The following is a 24,868-nucleotide window of genomic DNA, read 5'->3' on the forward strand; positions in this document are numbered from 1 at the left end:
ATACTATATCTACACAACACAACCCTCATCCACAAACACAGGTACAGTCTACATCATACTATATCTACACAACACAACCCTCATCCACAAACACAGGTACAGTCTACATCATACTATATCTACACAACACAACCCTCATCCACAAACACGGGTACAGTCTACATCATACTATATCTACACAACACAACCCTCATCCACAAACACAGGTACAGTCTACATCATACTATATCTACACAACACAACACTCATCCACAAACACAGGTACAGTCTACAGCATACTATATCTACACAACACAACCCTCATCCACAAACACAGGTACAGTCTACAGCATACTATATCTACACAACACAACACTCATCCACAAACACAGGTACAGTCTACATCATACTATATCTACACAACACAACCCTCATCCACAAACACGGGTACAGTCTACATCATACTATATCTACACAACACAACCCTCATCCACAAACACAGGTACAGTCTACAGCATACTATATCTACACAACACAACCCTCATCCACAAACACAGGTACAGTCTACCTCATACTATATCTACTATCTACACATCACAACCCTCATCTACAAACGTCAACATACATACACGACTCAAATATCTGGCCTAATCGTTGAAACCATGAGTTCATAGAGGATTGAAACGTGTGTGTGTGTGTGTGTGTGTGCAAATGCAAATCTCCAGACCGGACCTGATTGACTTTGACAAGCTGAAGAAATCTAACGCCCACCACAACCTCCAGAATGCCTTCAACCTTGCTGAGCAGCACCTGGGCATCACTAAACTCCTGGACCCAGAGGGTTAGTCTGTCACACACACACGCACACACACACTTCTCCACTAAAGGTTTGACTTCTAACAGCAGCCCTGGGTTGCTCAGGGTATAAAAGAACATGTAACAGACCCAACACTCCAGCCCCAGTGCTGTCTGGTCTGATAAAGCAGCGCAGTAGAAGCTGCTGGAAAAGGCTGTGCTTCGGAGGGTTAGCAGGAAGCGCTCTCTCTGCCGCCGGGGAACAAAGACGCCCAGGCGTGAGAACAAGCTCTCTGCCGTTGTTCTGACAGAAAAAAAAGCACGGTGCTTTCTTTCTCTTTCTGTCTGATGTTCATGCTCTCGTTCTTTACTGTACTCTCTCTCTCTCTCTCTCTCTCTCTCTCTCTCTCTCTCTTGCTCACGTACACACACTTCCCTCGTGAATCCCATTTTTGTTCAGAAAGCCAGGCCCGAGACAGCTGAGTGATGCTTGTTTGTTTCTCATAGAGGTGTGTTTGTTTGTGTTTACACCCCACAGACATCAGTGTGGACCACCCAGATGAGAAGTCCATCATCACCTACGTTGTGACCTACTACCACTACTTCTCCAAGATGAAGGCCCTGAAAGTGGAGGGCAAACGCATCGGGAAGGTGAGAGGTCAGGGGTCAGAGGAACACCTGGTTCACAGCAGGACGAGGCGTTGACCTGGCCTAGGCAAATACACAGTCCCTGTATGACACACTCACCCCAGTATTGTAATACAGAACAGGGGTTTTGAGACTTAACCAGACCTTTCCTGTTGGCTATACCTTTCTTAACAATCTCCCTGCGCCCCGCAAAAATCCCTAAATGTATAAAAAGTACATCAACCACTTCAGGGTGGCAGTGATTTGGTGTCTCATGCTCTCTTCTCCTTGGTCGTCAGGTCCTTGACAACGCCATCGAGACGGAGAAGATGATTGAGAAGTACGAGTCTCTGGCCTCAGATCTGCTGGAGTGGATCGAGCAGACCATCATCATCCTCAACAACCGCAAGTTTGCCAACGCCCTGGTGGGGGTGCAGCAGCAGCTCCAGGCCTTCAACACCTACCGCACGGTCGAGAAGCCCCCCAAGTGAGTCTCACCACAGCTACAGTTTATAGTTGACGTACGGGAATAGCCGAGGGGAAATACCAGCAGTGAGCTGTGTCTTTTTCGTGTTAAGTATCCACTTGAAGACTCGGTGTACTCCGTCAAACCAACACCGTTGTCCTTCCTGGCCTCTGTGCGCCCCAGGTTCACAGAGAAGGGGAATCTGGAGGTGCTGCTCTTCACCATCCAGAGCAAGATGAGAGCCAACAACCAGAAGGTCTTCATGCCCCGCGAAGGCAAGCTCATCTCTGACATCAACAAGGTGAGCCCTGGATCCCCCCCCTCTGATGCCATCATAGTGCGTCGCATCTCAAGTGCAGCCCTGTCAGTGCAGGCGATGTCGTTCCCCTTTCTGGAGCAGAACGACAAGCTCGGTCTGTTCAGACCAGGAAGGGCTCCCTCTAGAGGCAGACTAGGTCCACGCAGGAACGGTCTGAGTATTCTATTGCATTCATAATCAGGTTTATTTCAAAGCCTTATGCTAAACCAACAGCAAAGGCTACTTAGAAACCCATTATGTCATTGTCTCCATTAGATTAGGTGGGATTTAGGTGACAGACAGGCAGTTTAAAGAGGGATTGTGTGGTGGAGAGAGGAGACAGGGAAAAGTGAATGGAAAGCCACAGGCTTAGTTTACCCAAGGTCAATTTAATAACCGATTGTAAGTCTTTTTACAGGCAGGCCTCGTTGATTGACGGCGTGTTTAGACTAAGGCTAAACATAGATTGAACATCAACAAGGACTCTTTATTTTGACACTGTCCTCTGTGTAAACACATTATCGTTTGAACTGTCGTGTTGAAACATAAACGGTGAGTGTGAACAATAAACAGCGAGTGACGTGTGTGTGTGTGTCAGGCGTGGGAGCGCCTGGAGAAGGCGGAGCATGAGCGCGAGCTGGCTCTGAGGACGGAGCTGATTCGCCAGGAGAAGCTGGAGCAGCTGGCGCGCCGCTTCGACCGCAAGGCTGCCATGAGAGAAACCTGGCTGAGTGAAAACCAGCGGCTCGTCTCTCAGGTAACGCAACGATGTACACACACACCCCCTACACACACACCTGCATTCATACACACACACACACACACGCATACATATAGAACTCTGCTCCTTCAATAGCCTGTGGGCTTTTTCTTGTTGACTCGTGAAAATAGTTTTAACTGTGGATCTGTAACATGTCAGCGTATGCCCTTAACTCTCCTCCCCCCCTCCCTCCCTCCCTCTCCGTCTCCAGGACAACTTTGGGTTCGACCTGCAGGCGGTGGAGGCCGCCACCAAGAAGCACGAGGCCATCGAGACGGACATCGCGGCCTACGAGGAGCGCGTGCGGGCCGTGGTGTCCGTGGCCAGGGAGCTGGAGGCGGAGAACTACCACGACATCAAGCGCATCACGGCCAGGAAGGACAACGTGAACCGCCTGTGGGAGTACCTGCTGGAGCTGCTGAAGGCCAGACGCCTGAGGCTGGAGATGAACCTGGGCCTGCAGAGAGTCTTCCAGGAGATGCTGTACATCATGGACTGGATGGATGAGATGAAGGTGGGTGGGGCGGGTGAGGTGGAGGCCAGGGGCGTTTAGTTTGTTTTCAAATGTGGGCGGAGAGAGGAGGACGTCATACCCACGTGTAAAGAGACCTCGGCTCTTGGGTGGAGGGATGTGAGAGAGGGGTTGGGAGGTTGAGAGGTTGGTGATGGAGACACTGGCCAGGTCACCTCCTTCAGTACAGCCCTCTTCTGACCGTTGTGACCCTGACCTTTGACCCCCTGCAGATGCTGCTGCTGTCCCAGGACTATGGGAAGCACCTGCTGGGTGTGGAGGACCTGCTCCAGAAGCACGCCCTGGTGGAGGCCGACATCGCCATCCAGGCCGACCGCGTCAAGGCCGTCAACAACAACGCTCAGAGGTTCGCCGTCGACGCCGAGGGTGAGTCAGACACACGAAAACCTGAGTTTATACATCACAAGTACAGAGAAAAACTCTCATACTCGACCACAGATGCTGATGATGATTTTTGTTAAATGAAAGCTTGTTATGTATACATATTTATATTCATATTGACATTTTTGGTGCTCAGATCTAACTTGAGAGAGAGTCAGGTAGGATGGGCACTAGTGCCATCTGTCAGTAGTATTGAAATATGGGGCTTCAGTTACATTGAAAGGTCTTGAATCAAAAAACGTCTACAGATGGACAACATGTCCTGTTGAAGAAAATAATAATACTTTGGATGGGATATTCACAAAGAAAGTACAAACTAAAATCTATAAACTCTGTTTAAAACCAAAGAAACGTCTGGATTAAGCCTCCTCTCTTTCCCCGGCTCGCCCTCTCTCCAGGCTACAAGCCGTGCGACCCCCAGGTGATCCGTGACCGCGTGGCCCACATGGAGTTCTGCTACCAGGAGCTGAGCCAGCTGGCCGCCGAGCGCCGCGCCCGCCTGGAGGAATCCCGCCGCCTGTGGAAGTTCTTCTGGGAGATGGCGGAGGAGGAAGGCTGGATCCGGGAGAAGGAGCAGATCCTGTCCTCCGAGGACTGCGGAAAGGACCTGACGGCAGCCGTGCGCCTGCTGAGCCAGCACAAGGCCTTCGAGGACGAGATGATTGGCCGAGCCGGACACCTGCAGCAGACCGTGCGCCAGGGGGAGGAGTTGGTGGCGGACAACCACTTTGGCTCCGATAAGATCAAAGAGCGCATCGCGGACATCCAGGAGCAGTGGGCGGGGCTGGAACGCTTGTCGGCAGTCAGGTGAGAAACCCTTTTTTGCGAGGCCGGAGTTTTCCAATGGGCTCGGTGATGTTGCTGGTGCGACGTAGTAATGCTCAGGTTGTGGGTCAAAAGATCGACCTGGCTCGGATAAAAGCGTTGCAGCTGAACGGCCTGCCCCGGCACCATGTATACGTCCACAGGAAGTCCCGCCTCCAGGAGGCCTGCAACCATCACCAGTTCCTGACGGACGCCGACGACATCGACGCCTGGATGCTGGACGTGCTCCGCATCGTGTCGAGCGCCGACGTGGGCCACGACGAGTTCTCCACGCAGGCCCTGGTCAAGAAGCACAAGGACGTGGCCGAGGAGATCGCCAGCTACCGGCCCGTCATCGACGCTCTGCACGAACAGGCCCGCACGCTGCCCGAACAGCAGGCCAACTCTGAGGAGGTAGGTGGACGGCTGGATGAACCAATGAATGGACAGACAAATGAAGGGATGTGTGTGTGTATATATATCATTTTTACTTAAGAAGGGACAATACACACAAATGAACATCATATCCCCAACATATCTCAGCAATCGATGCATCGTCTCTAGTTTATCGCGTCGACCGGCTGAACCCTGTTCTCTCCGCGTGGCGTCCAGGTGCAGGCCCGTCTGTCGGGCATCGAGGAGCGCTACAAGGAGGTGGCTGAGCTGACCCGTCTGAGGAAGCAGGCGCTGCAGGACGCTCTGGCGCTCTACAAGATGTTCAGCGAGGCCGACGCCTGCGAGGTCTGGATCGACGAGAAGGAGCAGTGGCTCAACAGCATGGAGATACCTGAGAAGTTAGAGGACCTGGAGGTCGTACAGCACAGGTGAGAAACACACACACACACACACACGAGTCAACCCACACAGCTGGTGAGCCACTCTGACACTGCGGTTTGGCACACAGTGTCGAGCAGTTTTTTTTACTCATACAGTTGCCAGGCTGGTTCCAGCGTCTGTGAATGACAGACAGACAGATATCAGTAGGTTGCCAATCCAGGTACAGCTCAGTAGCAGTGCTGTGAGAAACAAACAAGTTTGCGCCACACTAAGATGGATTGGGACAGCAAAAATTGTGGGAACCAGACTCCTATAACTGTTGAGAGCAAACCGCAGTGTTTAAAAGGCAGTAATTATCCAATAGGCTCCTCTCTCGAAGAGAATAAACAGGCTAAGTGGTTTAGACAGCGGTTGGAGGGATGTTTACTACAGAGAGGGTTGTCTAGTTTGAGACAAGCACTGTTCTCCACACTGTTTACTCACAATGCATTAGATGGAACTGTTTCCAGACTACCTGTTAGAGCCAATTCGCAGGGTATGTCGTAACTACCATACTATTTAGTTTTTTCTTGCTATTCTGAGCCACAATCCACCTCACATCAACGTATCTTAAGAAAATGTCTGTTTTAGTTTTATTTGAGTGTAAGGGAGGGAGAAACACATGTTTTCATTTAACAAACACATCATCTCATCTCCATCATCAACGATGCTGAAATTACAAAACTGTGACTAACTAAAATAATAAGCCGTTGGAGCTTGTCCTAAACTGACATGAACTGCCAATTTTATTTTTTTGGCCACTACTACGTCACTGTTTCATTGTGTGTATGTGTTGGCAGTTGAAATATGTCTACAGCTCAACTAAAAACAAACATTAAAAGAGCTGATTTGCTTTCCATACTGCCATACTGATGAATCTCCTTCTCTCTTCCATCTCCACCTGTTCTCCTCTCTTCCCTCCCCCTCTCCGCTGTTCCCTTCTCCTCTCCTCTCTTCCCTCCCCCTCTCCGCTGTTCCCCTCTCCTCTCCCCTCCCCTGTCCAGGTTTGAGAGTCTGGAGCCCGAGATGAACAACCAAGCCTCTCGTGTTGCCGTGGTGAACCAGATTGCTAGGCAACTAATCCACAGTGGTCACCCCAGTGAGAAGGAGATCAAAGCCCAGCAGGATAAACTCAACACCAGGTACAGCAATTACCTCCGATTTCATCTGCTGTAACTACAGTCAACTCTCATACAGCAATAACCACTAATATTATCTCTGTAACTACAGTTAACTGTCATACTGAAAATAAAGGATGTGGATGCAAATGTTATGTACAGTTCTGTTATACTTGACCCAAGGTACTTTGGTTCTGTCCAGGTGGAGCCAGTTCAGAGACCTGGTGGACCTAAAGAAGGACTCCTTGAACTCCGCTCTGGGCGTGCAGAACTACCACCTGGAGTGCAACGAAACAAAGTCCTGGATCCGCGAGAAGACCAAGGTCATCGAGTCCACCCAGGAGCTGGGCAACGACCTGGCGGGCGTCATGGCTCTGCAGCGCAAGCTCACCGGCATGGAGCGCGACCTGGCCGCCATCGAGGACAAGCTGGGCGACCTGGGAAAGGAGGCGGAGCGCCTCGCCGCCGAGCACCCCGACCAGGCCCAGGGCATCATGGGAAGGCTGGGCGAGTGCACGGGCGTGTGGGACGAGATGAAGGGCACGCTGAAGAACCGCGAGGAGTCTCTGGGCGAAGCCAGCAAGCTGCAGCAGTTCCTGCGCGAGCTGGACGACTTCCAGTCCTGGCTGTCGCGCACCCAGACGGCCATCGCCTCCGAGGACATGCCCAACACCCTCACCGAAGCTGAGAAGCTGCTGGCTCAGCACGAGGGCATCAAGAACGAGATCCGGAACTACGAGGAGGACTACCAGAAGATGCGGGACATGGGGGAGATGGTGACGCAGGGCCAGACAGACGCCCAGTACATGTTCCTCCGTCAGAGGCTGCAGGCGCTGGACACGGGCTGGAACGAGCTGCACAAGATGTGGGAGAACCGGCAGAACCTGCTGTCCCAGTCCCACGCCTACCAGATGTTCCTCCGGGACACCAAGCAGGTTGAGGCCTTCCTCAACAACCAGGTACGTGCTGCTGTCAGGCAGTGTGCTCTGTAGACGGGGGGTTGTGGACTTGTATCACTGACGCTGTAGCTCCGATCTGCGATGGACAAACTGACTCCTCCCACTTTCTCTCCCACCCTCCCCTGCTCCCTCCCACTTTTCTCCCTCCCACTCTATCCTCTCTCCTTTCACTCTCCTTCCACCATCCTCCCCCCCCCCCCTTCTCTCCGTCTCCCAGGAATACGTCCTGGCCCACACGGAGATGCCCACCACCCTGGAGGGGGCGGAGGGGGCCATCAAGAAGCAGGAGGACTTCATGACCACCATGGACGCCAACGAGGAGAAGATCAACGCCGTGGTGGACACTGGCCGCCGGCTGGTGGGCGACGGCAACGTCAATGCCGAGCGCGTCCAGGAGAAGGTGGACTCCATCGATAAGAGGTGCAGAACCGGGTGGACTAGGAAACACTGCAGTGACTCATATCACGTCTCGCAAGTAGGGAGTCAGGTGGCTGAGCGGTGAGGGAATCGGGCTAGTAATCCGAAGGTTGCCAGTTCGATTCCCGGTCATGCAAACTGACGTTGTGTCCTTGGGCAAGGCACTTCACCCTACTTGCCTTGGGGGAATGTCCCTGTACTGTGTCCCTGTTAATGTAAGTCGCTCTGGATAAGAGCGTTTGCTAAATGACTAGCAGGGAGAACTGCTGGAGTGATATGGATCTTGAGACTTGTGGTGTAGTGTTAGCCTCACAGGGCTTAATTAACTTAATGTGTGTGTGTGTGTGTGTGTGTGTGTGTGTGCGCAGGCATAAGAAGAACCGCGAGGCAGCCAGTGAGCTGCTGACGAAACTGAAGGACAACAGAGACCTCCAGAAGTTCCTCCAGGACTGTCAGGAGGTCAGACACAAGCGCCACACACACACACACACACACACCATTCATGCAACATTCATACTTCAAATCAGATTTGTTCGTGTGCCTTTTGCTTGTGTACATGTACCCCTATTGATGTCTCCTGTGTGTGTGTAGCTGTCCCTGTGGATCAACGAGAAGATGCTGACAGCCCAGGACATGTCTTACGACGAGGCCCGGAACCTCCACAGCAAGTGGCTCAAACACCAGGCCTTCATGGCTGAACTGCAGTCCAACAAGGAGTGGCTGGACAAGATCGAGAAGGTCAGTCCGAGGGAGGGATGGAGAGGTGGACGAGTAGAGGGGAGACGGGGAAGGAGGGATGGATGGAGGGAGATGGGTAGAGGGGAATGGATAAACAAATCGAGGACAGACCAAAGTACCACACTACACAGAGGAGAATGTGTGTTGTAGATGATGGATAACGGTGTGCCACTGACTGGAGACCTGTTGTAATAACCGCTCAGCCATGGTGACCTTTGACCTCTCCTCCTCCAATCCCAGGACGGGCAACAGCTGATGACAGAGAAGCCGGAGACTGAGCCAATGGTGAAGGAGAAGCTGGCAGCGCTCCAGAAGATGTGGGAGGACCTTGAGTCGACCACCCAGACCAAGGCCAAGTGCTTGTTTGATGCCAACAAGGCGGAGCTTTTCACCCAAAGCTGCGCTGACCTGGACAAATGGCTGGTTGGCTTGGAAGGCCAGATCCAATCAGACGACTACGGCAAAGACCTGACCAGCGTCAACATCCTGCTGAAGAAACAGCAGGTACAGAACAGGCTGCCAGCAGTCAATAAGTCTGTCAAAAAGAATTTGAACATCCCTACAGATAATAACATCCCTAGTCTAGAACATTCACTATCCCATTTCAGTATTGACACCATACTTCCCCCCTGAACAATATCTGCAAATAGGCCTTTGTAGTCTCAGTTTGACTTACTAGTTTCCCTTCCTCATAAAAAGCTTTTACTGTACATACAGCGATACCTGAAGAAACGTACAGGTCTAGTTTAGATATAGCCGTGGTGTAGCAGAGGAGCAGACTAGTGTAGCGCTGGCTCAGTCTATGTAGATTCTTCATTCAGACAGTACCAGCCAGGGGAGTTCTTGTGAGCAGACCCACCAGACATTATATAACAGCCTGTGGAGCCTGGAGGACTAATACACACACGCATGCGTACACTAACATACTTATGCAATCTCTCCCTCGCCTTGATGTGTAAAAGAGCGGGCTCGTGCCTGGGAGATGAATTCACGCTGTGTGTGTGTTCCAGTGTGTGTGTTCCAGTTTGTGTGCATGTTCCAGTGTGTGTGTGTGTGTGTGTGTGTGTGTGTGTGTGTGTGTGTGTGTGTGTGTGTGTGTGTGTGTGTGTGTGTGTGTGTGTGTGTGTGTGTGTGTGTGTGTGTGTGTGTGTGTGTGTGTGTGTGTGTGTGTGTGTGTGTGTGTGTGTGTGTGTGTGTGTGTGTGTGTGTGTGTGTGTGTGTGTGTGTGTGTGTGTGTGTGTGTGTGTGTGTGTGTGTGTGTGTGTGTGAAACTCACAGCGCGAGTGTGATGGAGTGAAACGACAAGGGCTGCCGAAGTCTCCAGGAGTATACATGATGTGTTCAACAATGAGATCATACAGCAGATCAAACAGCCACTGCTGTAGTGAAACTGAAACCCACGTTGTGTGGGTGTGTGTGTGCGTGTGCGTGTGCGCATCATTACAGCAGTGAGCTAGATAAGGGAAGAGAGAGAAAGAGAGGGAGGTAGTACCACTGGCGCACAGATCAAAAAGAGAGAGAGAGAGGAAGAGAGAATTACGTGACGCCTCAGTTTCTTTAGCCTGAGCTTAAGAGAGAATGCTACACTGTAGCTCTGTCTCTGCTCTTCTTATCCTTCCTGTTCCCTTTCTTCCGGCCTGATTCCGGTCCCTGACTGGCGTCTGTCCTGGCTTGACCCTGTGTCCCCCGTGTTCCCTTCCTCCAGATGCTGGAGAGCCAGGTGGAGGTGCGTCAGAGGGAGGTGCAGGAGCTGCAGGGCCAGGCGCAGGCCCTGAGCCAGGAGGGGAAGGACTCAGACGAGGTGGACGGCCAGAGACGCACGGTGGAGAAGAAGTTCCAGGAGCTGCAGGACCCAATCATGAAGAGGAGGGATAACCTGATGGCGTCCCGAGAGATCCACCAGTTCAACAGGGACTTGGAAGATGAAATAGTATGTTGTTGATTTCCTCTTCTGTGTTTTATATCTGCGTTTTATTTTGTGTTTGCCAGTATGTAAGATCAATAGCTTCTTGGGTAATGTAAGTATTTGTTATATTTATGCAAATCAGAATTAAGACTATTATTTTAGAAAGTCTAATCCTCTAATCCTCTCTGGAAATCTTGTGTTTAAAAAAATAAGAAGCCAGCCTTATGGCATGTTTTAGCTCTGAACACTCTGTAGTGAGTTGTTTTCTGATCTCTGGAGAGATCAGACGTTATTCTATTTTCACTTCAGTTTGTTTGTCTCCTCCTCTGAGACTGGTGCTTGTGCCACATCTGATAGAAGGTTTAGGCCCGAGGCTAATAAGATAAGACTTTTTGTTTAAATTGCAGTGCTATCTTCAGTTACGCATCATCGCTCAATACTAAATCGCTCCGTGTCTGTGTTTGTGTTCTTCCTAGCTGTGGGTGGAGGAGAGGATGGCTCTGGCTACGTCCACAGACCACGGGAACAACCTGCAGACCGTCCAGCTCCTCATCAAGAAGAACCAGGTGAGACAGACAGACATCTACCACGTCCCAACTTTCAAAACGGTCTCACTCTCGCCACAGCATAATGGGCCTTAAACGTCTTCATCCCGGCTGAAACATTGACCCCTTGACCCACCCCCCCCCCCCCCCCCCCCCTCTCCAGACCCTCCAGAAGGAGATCCAGGGCCACCAGCCGCGCTACGACGATATCTTCGAGCGCAGCCAGCAGGTCCTGCGCGCCGACAGCCCCAACACCGACCTGATCCGGCAGCGCCTGGACGACCTGCAGCGCCTGTGGGCCCAGATGAAGGCGGAGACGGAGAATCGCCACGGGCGCCTGGAGGAGGCCCACAAGGCCCAGCAGTACTACTTTGACGCTGCCGAGGCCGAGGCCTGGATGAGTGAGCAGGAGCTGTACATGATGTCGGAGGAGAAGGCCAAGGTGAGGGGGGGAACCCTTGGAAGGTCAAGGTGAGGGGGGGAACCTGGAAGGTCAAGGTGAGGGGGGGAAACCTTGGAAGGACAAGGTGAGGGGGGGAACCTGGAAGGTCAAGGTGAGGGGGGAACCTGGAAGGTCAAGGTGAGGGGGGGGAACCTGGAAGGTCAAGGTGAGGGGGGGAACCTGGAAGGTCAAGGTGAGGGGGGGAAACTGGAAGGTCAAGGTGAGGGGGGGAACCTGGAAGGTCAAGGTGAGGGGGGGAACCTGGGAGGTCAAGGTGAGGGGGGGGGAACCTGGAAGGTCAAGGTGAGGGGGGGGACCTGGAAGGTCAGAGTGGAGGGGGAAGGGGGCCAAGGGCCGGCTATGTGTGAGTTTAGTTTGAGGTTTTTGGATGGCGAGGGTAGCAGGACGCCAGCCTGACTTGATGCCAGCGAAGGCCTTGACAGGAAGTGGGTGGCGGAGGAATCGTGGGTGCTATTTAGTCCTGATCTGCAGGACAGAGGATGTTGTCGGTGGACGAGAGCTATAGATAGAAGTGGGAGGTCTAACAGTTCGTGGTAGTTAACTCGTAAACCTATGTCATCCTTGTAATTTGGGTTACATTTTCCTTTTAGTGGCTTGTTACGCGTGCTGCATGTTCCTGTTTCACTTCTGTGTTTGACAGTTGTTCCTCTACTGACCTCAATGACTCTCTACAGTAACCTTGTACAGTAGGTAGACTGCCTGTCTCTCACGTCTTCCCTCCTTCCCTCCGCAGGATGAACAGAGCTCCGTGGCCATGCTGAAGAAGCACCAGATCCTGGAGCAGGCGGTGGAGGACTATGCAGAGACTGTGCACCAGCTCTCCCAGACCAGCAGGGGCCTGGTGGCCGCAGAGCACCCCGAGAGGTGAGAGGTCAGGGGTGAGGGGCCAGCCGTAGCTCTCCAGGCGCCTACCAGCGGGGATGAGTCGGAGGGACCCGGGTCAGTGTTGGGTCGGTCAGGAATAAGAGCTTTTCTAACTCGTCTTGTCCGTTTTCTCCTCCGCCTCGCTCCTCTCCAGCGAGCGTATCGGCATGCGCCAGTCCCAGGTGGACAAGCTGTACGCCGGCCTGAAGGACCTGTCAGAGGAGAGGCGGGGCAAGCTGGACGAGAGGCTCCGCCTCTTCCAGCTCAACAGGGAGGTGGATGATCTGGAGCAGTGGATCGCCGAGCGCGAGGTTGTGGCCGGGTCGCACGAGCTGGGGCAGGACTATGAACACGTCACGGTACGCCAAACCACCAACCTCAGAGTTTAGCTAGGAAGTGACAGCAACAGGCCATGCTTTCTATTAAAGAGTGTGTTTGGCATTTTACTGCTTTATTGGATAGACACGCTTTAGCCAACGGGTCACATTTTGAAGCCAGGTTCTCCTGTTTAACATTTTAGTTTGAATGATAGTAAAAGAAGCACGCTATAGGAGGTCTTTGTGACACCTGTGCCCCTGACTGTGTTTCCCAGATGCTGCAGGAGCGTTTCCGGGAGTTCGCCCGCGACACGGGCAACATCGGCCAGGAGCGCGTGGACGCCGTCAACCAGCTGGCCGACGAGCTCATCAACTCGGGCCACGCCGACGCCGCCACCATAGCCGAGTGGAAGGACGGGCTGAACGAGGCGTGGGCGGACCTGCTTGAGCTGATCGACACGCGCACGCAGATCCTCGCCGCCTCCTTCGAGCTGCACAAGTTCTACCACGACGCCAAGGAGATCCTCAACCGCATCCTGGACAAACACAAGAAGCTTCCGGAAGAGCTGGGCCGGGACCAGAACACGGTGGAGACCCTGCAGAGGATGCACACCACCTTCGAGCACGACATCCAGGCCTTGGGCACCCAGGTACAGAAACACACTAAACTACACTGGAGTGACCTATAAACCCTCCTGCTAGATCACAAAAGAAAACTGTTTCTCTAACCACTAAGCTATCCCCTCTGACGAACACCCGTGTTTCTCCCAGGTGCGCACGCTGCAGGAGGACGCCGTGCGTCTGCAGTCGGCCTACGCCGGGGACAAGGCCGACGACATCCAGAAGCGCGAGGGGGAGGTGCTGGAGGCGTGGCGCGTCCTGCTGGAGGCCTGCGACGGCCGCCGCGTCAAGCTGCTGGACACTGGAGACAAGTTCCGCTTCTTCAGCATGGTCCGAGACCTCATGCTGTGGATGGAGGACGTCATCCGCCTCATCGAGGCCCAGGAGAAACCCAGGTGGGTGGGTGGGTGGGTGGGTGGGTGGGTGGGTGGGTGGGAGGGAGGGAGGGAGGGATAAATTAAGTGAGTAAAGAACTGATTGAATGACAAACGGATGGATGAGTTTAGTACTGAATGATAAGGTCAAACTCCAAAGCTGCCATACAGTGGAGATGTAAAGGCTTAGATCGGAGGTATTTCCAGCATACAGACACAAATCAACTTGCGAGTTTTACAAACTTCAGCATTGATTAATCTTATGAGATTATATGTTTTAGATGTTTCAGATGAAAAATCGTGTAGTTAAGGTAGATTATTCTGCTACAAGCGTACTCATTGTACAGTAAACTGTCACTGTGCCCGACCCCTCCCCATCCACAACAAAGGCTGGCCAGGTGAGAGTAATCTGCATAGTCTTCTTCTAAGCAGCTTTGGTCAACACTCTCCAGCTTATCCACTCACACACTTCTCCACTGGGATTTACCTACGTAATCCCCAATGTTCCAAACCTTTGTTGCGATTCACAAAGTTATCCCTGATAAAGACTCACGTTAACAACCTTCCATGATGGCACACACACATCCACACACAAACACCCACACACACACAAAAAAACCCACACAGATAACATGGTGTTGATGTGATTCCGGAGGCGTGGTTGCTCTATACTGAGGTGCTTGTTTGGCAGATGGTCTGAGAGTGCCGACACCCGTGGTGCCTCCTTTTATATAGACTGGGAAGCTGTTGGAGAAAACAATAGGCTCTCAAAGCCGTTTGTGGTTTCCTGCAGAGGGGTAGAGAGAGAGAGGGGTAGAGAGAGAGAGAGGGGTAGAGAGAGAGAGGGGTAGAGAGAGAGAGGGGTAGAGAGAGAGAGGGGTAGAGAGAGAGAGGGGTAGAGAGAGAGAGGGGTAGAGAGAGAGAGGGGTAGAGAGAGAGAGGGGTAGAGAGAGAGACGGGTAGAGAGAGAGACGGGTAGAGAGAGAGAGGGGTAGAGAGGGGTACAGAGAGAGAGGGGTAGAGAGTGAGAGGTAGAGAGAGAGAATGTCATTGAGAGAGAGGCAGCAGCACACCAAGCTTCTGTCTCAGTCTGAATTGAGTGGTAATTGGGATAATCACCAGGGTGGACGAGCCCTGGGTCACACTAGCCTGAGTGCAATCATGCTCACCATGGCAACAGGACATAAAGTTTGAGAGGGAAGGAGAGGCGGAAAGATGAGGCGAGAGAGGGAGGGCGATTTTAGTTCAGTCAGCAATTGTATTGCTGTTTTTCTGGCTGTCCTGTGTGCAGCAGCCTTCAAGCAGATAATGGACCCTAATGGGTCTGGAACTCAAACACCTCAGTCTGCAACACCTCCCTAAAAGCCCCTGATGAAACCAACACCTCTCCATGTAGTGATCACAGGAAGTCAGGTGTGGGTATCTGTTCCTGGGTGTGTGGCTGCAGATTTGTATTAGACACCTACTCCTTGCAGTTATGTCCACTAACTCGTGTCTTGTGGGGGTTTTCCTTGTCCACGCTCCGCGCTGAATGACTGTACGATGCAGTAGGTGAGACTAGCTTGTTCTTGTTGTTGTTTAGGGATGTGTCGTCCGTGGAGCTGCTGATGAACAACCACCAGGGCATCAAGGCAGAGATTGATGCCCGCAACGACAGCTTCACCACCTGCATCGAGCTGGGCAAGGCCCTGCTAGCACGGAAACACTACGCATCAGAAGAGGTGGGGCTCGTGGGGAGAAGCTGTTCTCCCATTATTGTTTCTCTCTCTCTCTGCTCCCCTCCCACTCTCTCTCTTTCTCTACCTCTCCTTCTCAGTCTCTCCCTCTGTCTCTCTCCATCTCTTTACCTCTCTTTCTTTCTCTGTGTCTCTGTCTGTCAGTTCTCTCCCTCAAAGTGTTTTGGTTCCTGTTTCAGATCAAAGAAAAGTTGCTCCAGCTGACAGATAAAAGGAAAGACATGATTGACAAGTGGGAGGACAGATGGGAGTGGCTTAGATTGGGTGAGTGGCCAATGTTTAAAAATGGGCTTATAATGTGTACCTGTTATGGAGATTCTGTGCCAGAGTTGGTGTACAATGTCGTTATGAGCTTGTGTGTGTGTGCGTGTGTGTGTGTGTCTCTGTGTGTGTGCGTGCCTGTGCGTGTGTGTGTGTCTCTGTGTGTGTGCGTGCCTGTGCATGTGTGTGTGTCTCCAGTTCTGGAGGTGCACCAGTTCTCGCGGGACGCGGGCGTAGCGGAGGCGTGGCTGCTGGGGCAGGAGCCCTACCTGTCCAGCAGGGAGATGGGCATGAACGTGGACGATGTGGAGAAGCTCATCAAGAGGCACGAGGCCTTCGAGAAGTCCGCCGCCACCTGGGAGGAACGCTTCTCCGCCCTGGAGCGACTGACCACGGTGAGGGAGGGAGATTCTAGGTTTTAGGTTTACTAACTCAACCAGATGTTTGGGCTTGTCATGACGTTTACATAAGGAGAGTTCATAAAGTTTGCTGATGGATAATATAATATAAAACTGACCACTACCGCCTATGACATGGATATCAACTATTAAACATCAGTGTGGGCCACCTTAAATGTGTGTGTGTGTGTGTGTGTACTCTCAGATGGAGCTACTGGAAGTAAGAAGAATGCAAGAGGAAGAAGAGAAGAAGAGGCAGCCCCCACCTGCAGAGGCCTCTGACGCAGCCTCGACACAGCAGAGGTCAGCTGCGTGTGTGTGTGTGTGCTCCAATAGAATGTGTTAGGTCAGCACCATGTTGTTCCCAGCATATGACCGGGCCCTAGGCTGGGACTAACCACACGTTCACCAGGTTTAAACCCTTGACCACAACGCTGAAACCTGAAATATCTCATCCAAGGTCCTTGTTTGTCTTCCCACTTTGCTGTTTGTTAAATTCAACACATCTGAGAGACTAGATTGCAGTTGTTGGGACAGTTGGGACCTAATTGTTTTCCCTGTGTGTGTGTGTCGTCCAGCAGGGAGGGCGAGCAGGTGTCTCAGAACGGGCTGCCGTCAGACCAGGACTCTCCCCGGGTTAGTTACCGCTCCCCAGCCTACCAAAAGTACAGCAGCAGCTTTCAGAGCCGTCGGCCCGGCGGCGAGAAGGCCGACCGAACCGAACCTTGACCCCACCCCCCCCTTCTTTTGACCATGACCCTTAACCTTTCCACAAACGCATACAGGGCGAGGACTGATATTCCATGTCTACAGTCCCCCCTCCCAACTGTTTTTAACGGTTGATCCAGTTATTATAGCCTACACACCAAACCGTTATTCATCCTATTTATCCGTATTGTATTCCTGTTACACCAAACACTGTAATACCGTTATATTTCTTTTTTATATATATATAATTATTTAATTATTAACGCAATGTGTTTTAAATGGAAATTAGCTTTGCAGATTGCAGTTGCTCTATAATAGCTCTTCTTATCCAGTTACAGTACTTTAGTTTCCTGTAAGTGTTGCTGTACTAAAAGTACAGTGGGTGATTGTGAGTGACGGGGTATGAGGATAGGGTGTGTTTGTAGTCATGTAACTTAACTCATTACGCTTCAGCACCTTTGTGTGGCCTACCTAGAACAGATGAGTTTGTGTTGACAGGGCCAACTGAACAAAGCCTTTGTTGGGGCTGGCATTCTGCTGGAACTAAGCAGGGAATGGTTACTGCCTGCGGTCTGGATAGCTGCAGCCAGATACTGCACTGTTAGCTGGTTGGGTTAGCGGGATAAGTTAGCTGGTCGTTAGCTTGTTAAGTTAGCTGATTAAGTTAGTTTATTGAGTTAACTAGTTAAGTTAGTCCAAAACAGAACGATAAAGAAGTTACAGTTGTATTCCATCACAATGATGCAGTTAACAAGTTTAAAGACCAAAAGGCATTTCAGATGATGTACTTTAAATTCCAGAATGTCTGCTTCGCATTGAGTTTAGGGATCACAGTTATGTTAGCTAGAATATCACCATACTGTCTGAAAGTCATAAAAAAGGGAACATTTTCTTCACCTCATGATTTGATAGTGTGTGAATGTGGAAACGAGTGTATGTTATATCTAAAGAAACCATCAATCCTGGATCCCCTTACAAGACACACACACATTATACACACACTCGCATATCATTCTCTTCTTCGCCCTTGATTGCATCTATATTTCTGTAAACCAGCTCTACTTCCAACACTGTCATCTTTAGCTTCCCTTATTCTCCTTTTCCCTCTCTTTCCCCTCTCTCTCCTCCCCCCCTCTCCCTGTTTTTCTTTCTGTTTTCACCCCATCTTCCTTCCCCTCTCAGCTCGACACTCCTTTCATCCTCTCTCCTCCCCTGATGATGTTTCTCCTTGTTTACGTTATCCTATACAAACTCACCATGTGGAACCTGAATAACTGACAGCACCAACACATCACCTCTTCGCTGTTGCTTCCTTCAAAGCACCATTAAAGATCCATCTCCAGATTCTCAACTGATCCCAATCTTTAAATTAATCCCAGACGATCAAATCAGACCGTCCAAATTTGAAGAGCGCGTAGATTATTATTTCATAATCAGATTTCGTAACAAAATGAAGAGATATGTAAAGTAGAGATCTATACCCAGATGTCACTCCATTCCATCTCTCCTTCATTCCTCATACACAGACCTATAACATGATGTACCATGATGTACCATGTACCAGTACCATTACACGAGTGTATGGTACGTTATCATTCCATATCTAGTGTATGATCATACCATTCCACTAGCAGGGGATGGGGACATGATGACTAGTCATCTCACTTCACCAACCACATCACTTTGTGTGAAGGGTTTTGGGTTGGCAAAGTACAGTTTGATAGAGTATGAGTGTGTACTGTGTGTGTCTGTCAGTAATGGTGTAAAACGGATTCCTTTCGACCATGGAGTCACAGCTGTTTCACCTCCTTTCCTTAGATCTTCAGCAGCATTCTCCATGTCATCCATGTGTACCATTGTATTTTCATTTCCTCCCCATGGGTCTGTTGCATGTTAGCCAACCTTTCCACCGTTCAAGCATCCCCTCCCCCACTAACACACATTTCCCCCCAATAAAGCCCATGCCAGAATCAATCACTCCTCATGTATGTGCCAGTTCTGTTGTCCCTGTGTCGTCCACCCTAACCATCCTGGGGCTGCCCAGACGTCCTTTCTTGGTATTGTTATTGTTTTGCATGATGTCTTTCATTATCAGCATGTTCATATTTACCTTTCAGTCACCATTGTTTTCTTCTCCATGCTGGGGTTAAAGGTATCGATATATTTAAACATACAGATTTTGAATAAGGTGTGTTATGTTGTCTACAACTCCAGTTTTATGCAACTGTAGTGATTTATGGATATAAATGTTCAAATGCTGATACAATTCAGTTAAAAGTCAAAACCGCAATATAAATAGGTTGGATTTATAACTTTCCTGTAATGCCAATTAAGATGATACACTGAATCGAAAATTCACCTTCAGCATAAAGGTATTGAGTGATACTAGTTCCCAAGACACATTTCAAAACCTGAACTGGAAACAGTTCTGAGTGCCCAGGATTGTTCCAGCCTATGGCAAGATCTCATTTAAAGCATCCAGGATTGGTCCAGCACCTGGCAAGCACTCAGTAAAACCATCCACGATTGGTCCAACCTCGAAGAGCTCAGCGCTGGGTAATAAGTGACAGATTGGAGTGGGTGTGGTGTGAAAATATCTTTGAATAACCGGCCAATCGCATCCCCCCCCCCCTCTCACTTAATAGAACTCAATATCAATAATAATTTCAAGCAATTTCTGGTTAATTGTTTGTGATTTTTGTTTTAAGCCTCCCTTCCCACTCGCTGGCATTCTGTTGGTCTCTCTTCCTGTGGACGTTGTTGTGTGGTGGAGATGTGCATGTCCTGACCTCTGACCTGTGCATGTGTTTGAGACGCTCTGTGTTCTCTTGTGTTCTGATCTCACGTCTCTCTCTAATCAGTACAACACAATCACAGCTCAGCCGACGCCCTGCGTCCTTACAGCTGCAACTGTTAAACAGAAAACGATTTTAACACTTTGAGGCTGATGTAAGGGCATTGCTTAGAGTCGTACAGATTGATATTATTAGGGGTTCCTGTGGTATTTGGGCCACCATGTCAGGTTAGTTTCTGGTTCAGTGCAGGCTTTATGATCATGTCTCATCTGCATCCTCATGGAGATTCTGTAGGTATTTGAGGGAATGTTGCGCTATTAAAGAATGTTTCTACACAGCCTCTGTTCCTGCTCTGCATGCAGCCTCTCACCTCTGATTTCCTGCTTCTGTGTGTGTGCGTGAGAATAAGAAACGTGTGTGAGTGTGCATGTTGTCCCCGGCCTCCTAGCATCCATTTAACTCGTGTCTCTTTGTCTCAGGATAACGGAGAAGGAAGTGACATCGTTAACGGCGTGGCAGAACCCAGTCCTGGGGGGTCTCCCAGCGCCAGCCGCAAGGGCAAGGCCAGTCAGGCTGCCACGCTGCCCGCCAAGACCCAGGACTCCACCCCCTCGCAGATGGAGGGCTTCCTCCACCGCAAACACGAGTGGGAGGGGCATAACAAGAAGGCCTCCAGCAGGTAGGGACACTCACACATAGTAGAGAAATGGATCCAAACTTTCTCTTGCTCTTTTGGTAGCAATATGGCTCACCCACTCCATCTTGTCTGCAGGTCCTGGCACAATGTGTACTGTGTGATCAACAGCCATGAGATGGGCTTCTACAAGGACAGCAGGAGTGCCAGTCAGGGCATCCCCTACCACAGCGAGGTGCCCATCAGCCTCAAAGACGCTGTGTGCGAGGTTGCCCTTGACTACAAGAAGAAGAAGCACGTGTTCAAGCTCAAGTGAGCCATGGGGCGGGATGGGGCGGAGTCAGGACACAGCCGCTTGTTATCTGTTGGCTGCCTGTTACCTGGTCAATGTCAACTAAACACACTTTTCTCCCTCTGTTTACAGAGTTACCGATGGGAATGAGTATCTCTTCCAAGCCAAAGATGATGTAAGTGGCATGTAAAATGTAGGATGCGTATAGTAAATGTGTTGTTTTTTTGCTCTTAATTTTTCTGCAATTCCACTGTATAGAGCGTGACGTGTGTGTGTGTGCGCTTTTCAGGAGGAGATGAACTTGTGGATCCAGGCCATCTCCACCGCCGTCTCCTCTGATAGGTCAGAGGTCACTCCAAGCAGCCATAGCACCCCCGCCGCAAGCCGCGCCCAGACCTTACCCGCCTCGGTCGCCGTGGCAGCCGAGTCCAGTCCAGGCAAACGAGAGAAGGACAAGGAAAAACGCTTCAGCCTTTTCAGCAAAAAGAAGTAGACCGCCCCTCCCTCCCTCCCAATCCCAGCCTCCTCTCAGTGGGTGTGGGGTGAGGTGTGCTCCTGGAGGCTGATCTAGGGTCAGTTTGCTTTCTCCCCTGGGGATTTAGGTTAGGTTTAGGGGAAAGGCAAAGCTGGTCCTGGTTCAGTGTCTAAGGAGCCACTTTCCCCCAATTCACCCCAATACCCTTTCTCCTCTTCCGCATAAAGTGAGACTCCAGCATGCAAGCTCAGAGCCAAAACTCTACACTCTGTGCCTATTGACCCTCCAGCCCGGCTCAGAGCTCCAATATTGTATGCCGTTTATTTTCCTATTTTGAAGATATGGAACGGGGGGGAAAAAAACGAAAAATATACGAATGAAGGATATAAAAATGCAATGCTTTGGGCCGCTGCCAATGTCAACCATCCAGAAATCACGGGCGCATAATAAGATACAGTATGAATTTCCCTAGCGCTGATTCTTTTTTTCTGACTCCTTCTTTCGCTCTCTCATCTCTGCTATCATCTTTTAGCTTTTGGCGTTTGTTTCTTTCTCCCGGTTCTCTTTGTTTTTGTAACTGTATACGTACTTTCTAGGGCCTGTCCTCAGTTTTGTGAGGCTGTCTTTGAGCGATGACTTGCATTCCTCGACGTGTGATAAACCAAGTCTGCGGTGCTTTGAACTGTATAACTTGTGTATTATAACAACTATTAAAAACATGTGTTTAATTTCACTATTTACTAATAAGTCCTACAACCATTATAAGCTTAATTTCAATATAATTTCTTTCCTAAAACCTAATATGTACACTCAAATTTGAATGAAGTCAGGTTCTGTACTTGGGCTCATGAAATAACTAAGACCAGTAAGAATGTTTGATATCATGAAGAACTTTAACACAAGTTTTATTTCTGTAATTTTCTCAAAACATTATTCTGTCCTTGGCTTTTAAATTTTGTTATTCCCATGTATTTGAGTTGCATTGTAATGTATGTTTAAGATTTATTTAGTACAAAGTATAAAGATTAGACGTACTATAAACACTTTAAGCATTGTTGTTAAGTGGACAAGTGGAATCTAAAGCATTTACTGGGAAAAGTAATGTTGCAGAAAAATGGTTGCTTGCTTGTTGGCTTCTAGCACTGGCGTTATTCTCTGTTTTGCTACGTTCTCCGGCTATTTGATAAATGAATAGTGTGCATTCCTTTGTCACTGTAACAATTGTAATGAAATATTTCTTCATATTGCACAATCAACAATGCCACGATGGGAGTGGGTGGGAAAGCTAGTTTGCCATAGTGGAGGGTGGGGTGGGGGGTGTGTAGGGTATGTAGTTAATATGGACCAAGGTCACTTGATAGTTGGAACTGCACCTGTAGACTTTTACCCTCTCTGTTCAATATGTGCAAAAAGCCATTAAAATGCTTTTAAAATGACTTGCTGAATCTGCTGTATGTAATAGCTAGATCTTTAGTTCCAGATTTCCATGCTGACATTCTATGTAATTTTATGCCAGTTCTCTTGTATATTCTCTCGTGTTTAGAACGAAGTACGGAGAGAGCGCTCGAGGAGCAACATGTTTGCGTTCGCATAACGTTCTACTTATCAAGATGGCAGTAACATTTGTATGCAATACGTTTTTGTGTCACCGGGGCGCGCCAGAGTACCATGGTTTGATGTCTTCCCATTCACCTTCTTATTATGCTTTTTACAATGACATAGAAATTAACAGACAGGGTACACTATCGTTTCTGACCATATATTTTAGACCTGCGGTTATTTTTCAGGATTCCCTGTCTGACGTTCAATACCAGAGGAACCTGCAGACACACCAAGGTAAAGGCATAAATAGTGATACATTCTCTGAATATGATGCACATGGGGCTGCTATAGTGAAGGTACTGTAAGACCCATGAGAGCTCTGGATGGATGGTCTGACAACTGTTGTCATAGATAACGTAAACACAGATCTAGAGCCTGGCTATAAACTTGTGGGCTGTCAATGGACGTCATTATATAGAGGACGCGTTGCATGAGATGAAGAAGAGAAGTTAAATTTGGCGAACTGTATACTACAAAATAACTAAAGAGATTACGCTTTTGCCTATCCGACTACAGCACAGCCTTGTAGGGGCCCTTAGGGCAGGGCCTTTAGAAAGCCATGGTACACTGCACAAGGTTTTCACATTATACTGCCCTGCGGCTTGCAAGGACGCCGGCTACAACATGCTCTGCTTGGCATGTAGCCTGTAAATATTCACGTTTTGCATTCGATTCTTTCTGGAAAGCCGGTTCATGAATAGATCAATCAATGTTTAGATTGTAAATTGAAAAATCATACTCAATTTGAATTGCACGCAGTTCTGAACAAACAAGTTCATTACTATTTATCTAAATCTAATGCTGATAGTTAAACCCCATTTTTCTACTTTAACCCACTCTTTCAAGTATTCAGCACCGTGGACAGCGTTTTCTAGGCGCTGTATAGCCCAATGGTACATTAGTGGACATGAGTGTTTTCCTTGAAAATAAATGACTTCAGTTTTAAGCTACACGAACAACGTAATGATCACTAATACCATAAAACATCAATGCCCATAAACCCTTGCAGCTGGCCGTTCAACGTCGGCGGGGGGAGCAGTGGTGGCATTATGTGCGTCGTGCATCATTATACCAGAGGAGGTATTCTGAAAAAAAATATTACGCTGAAATACTCGCCGGGAAAGTCTCCATTACGTTACTACATTAATATTGATACTCAATGAATAACACAGTGGCAGGACACGGCACAGCTTTTCAACGCCGTTTAGGACAGCGTGATAGGCTATCGAATGCCCTCAGCCCGCAGTGAAATGATGCCGTCGCTTACTGCCCAAAATCCGTACTTTCATCCGTCCGTCTGAGATGCGGGAGATGCTGTGGAGTCGCGCGTTGGTCTGGGACCGAATCTGGACGCCCGAAGATTGTTTTCCTCTCCACGGAAGTTAGCACAGAATTTGCATTTTTTGGGGCGTCTGCAAGCGAGTTTTTAGCTTCCGCGAAACAGCTGTAGTTGTCAGGAGCAAGGCTGGTTTCTGTTCAGAATGATTCGCCGTGAAAATCCGTTATTCATTACAGTTCTTCGACTCTCGGATTGAATTCAGATTTGTGAAAGGGATCCCATACAGTTTGCATATTTCGGCTTGTTTGCTACTTATTTATGGGATTTGTTATGTTTGGCTGTGTACTGTAGTTATTGTCTGGAAAACAGAGAAACTATGGCTGATGCTACGCTTGAGGATTAGTGAAAGGATTATATTTCAACAGCAGCCAAATCATCAACCAGTTGTGTTCATTTGCTGTCTGTTTATTTGGCATGTTCCACTTTGTCTCATTTAAAAGTAACCTATTTTGAACGACATTACATGCAATATCGGAGTAATATAACTATAGAAGAGACATTCAGTTGTTTAATAGTGAAAACATATAGTGGTCGGAAGGGTTCGATTAATCACCTACTGTGTTTGAGTAGGCAGCAGTTTAATCCAAACAAAACAATTTAGCAAAATTATGAATCGGGTAAGAATCATATCGCTTCCTTATTGTTGTTTATTCAAAATGCGATGTGCACATGCTGTTGTAGAAAACTGAAATTTAGATGTCATAGATTTAGCTTATTATTTCACCAGTCTAGCTGTATTCTATTTGTGCAGTGCTTGTAAAACCAGCACACACTCATTCATGCAGTCGGCTGTTGCCCTGTAGTCTGATTCTGGGTGGAGTAATACTCCAAACAAGTTGTCTAATATC

At 49.3% G+C, this 24,868-nt stretch overlaps 1 protein-coding gene across 4 annotated transcripts in view; it reads left to right on the forward strand.

Moving 5' to 3' along the window:
- The window catches only part of LOC136943164 (spectrin beta chain, non-erythrocytic 1), a 46,436-nt gene extending 24,046 nt beyond the window's left edge, over positions 1-22,390 (forward strand). For 2 of the 4 annotated variants that reach the window (XM_067236402.1, XM_067236401.1), the window contains exons 6-37: positions 705-820; positions 1,313-1,425; positions 1,701-1,888; positions 2,051-2,168; positions 2,764-2,922; positions 3,137-3,439; positions 3,670-3,823; positions 4,237-4,645; positions 4,807-5,056; positions 5,255-5,466; positions 6,463-6,600; positions 6,779-7,535; positions 7,753-7,955; positions 8,321-8,411; positions 8,544-8,690; positions 8,931-9,194; positions 10,396-10,620; positions 11,073-11,162; positions 11,305-11,583; positions 12,338-12,468; positions 12,623-12,827; positions 13,061-13,435; positions 13,557-13,801; positions 15,363-15,501; positions 15,696-15,780; positions 15,976-16,172; positions 16,381-16,478; positions 16,754-16,811; positions 20,158-20,357; positions 20,451-20,624; positions 20,737-20,779; positions 20,894-22,390. In XM_067236402.1, coding sequence (XP_067092503.1) covers positions 705-820; positions 1,313-1,425; positions 1,701-1,888; positions 2,051-2,168; positions 2,764-2,922; positions 3,137-3,439; positions 3,670-3,823; positions 4,237-4,645; positions 4,807-5,056; positions 5,255-5,466; positions 6,463-6,600; positions 6,779-7,535; positions 7,753-7,955; positions 8,321-8,411; positions 8,544-8,690; positions 8,931-9,194; positions 10,396-10,620; positions 11,073-11,162; positions 11,305-11,583; positions 12,338-12,468; positions 12,623-12,827; positions 13,061-13,435; positions 13,557-13,801; positions 15,363-15,501; positions 15,696-15,780; positions 15,976-16,172; positions 16,381-16,478; positions 16,754-16,811; positions 20,158-20,357; positions 20,451-20,624; positions 20,737-20,779; positions 20,894-21,097 — 6,370 coding nt within the window. In that variant the 3' untranslated portion in view covers positions 21,098-22,390. The remainder of the gene's footprint in view (positions 1-704; positions 821-1,312; positions 1,426-1,700; positions 1,889-2,050; positions 2,169-2,763; positions 2,923-3,136; positions 3,440-3,669; positions 3,824-4,236; positions 4,646-4,806; positions 5,057-5,254; positions 5,467-6,462; positions 6,601-6,778; positions 7,536-7,752; positions 7,956-8,320; positions 8,412-8,543; positions 8,691-8,930; positions 9,195-10,395; positions 10,621-11,072; positions 11,163-11,304; positions 11,584-12,337; positions 12,469-12,622; positions 12,828-13,060; positions 13,436-13,556; positions 13,802-15,362; positions 15,502-15,695; positions 15,781-15,975; positions 16,173-16,380; positions 16,479-16,753; positions 16,812-20,157; positions 20,358-20,450; positions 20,625-20,736; positions 20,780-20,893) is intronic. The other 2 variants (XM_067236403.1, XM_067236404.1) reach the window with 1 other exon arrangement.
- The last annotated feature ends 2,478 nt before the right edge of the window (positions 22,391-24,868 follow it).

Source organism: Osmerus mordax, chromosome 5 (assembly GCF_038355195.1).
Source record: "Osmerus mordax isolate fOsmMor3 chromosome 5, fOsmMor3.pri, whole genome shotgun sequence".
Taxonomy (NCBI): Eukaryota; Metazoa; Chordata; class Actinopteri; order Osmeriformes; family Osmeridae; genus Osmerus; species Osmerus mordax.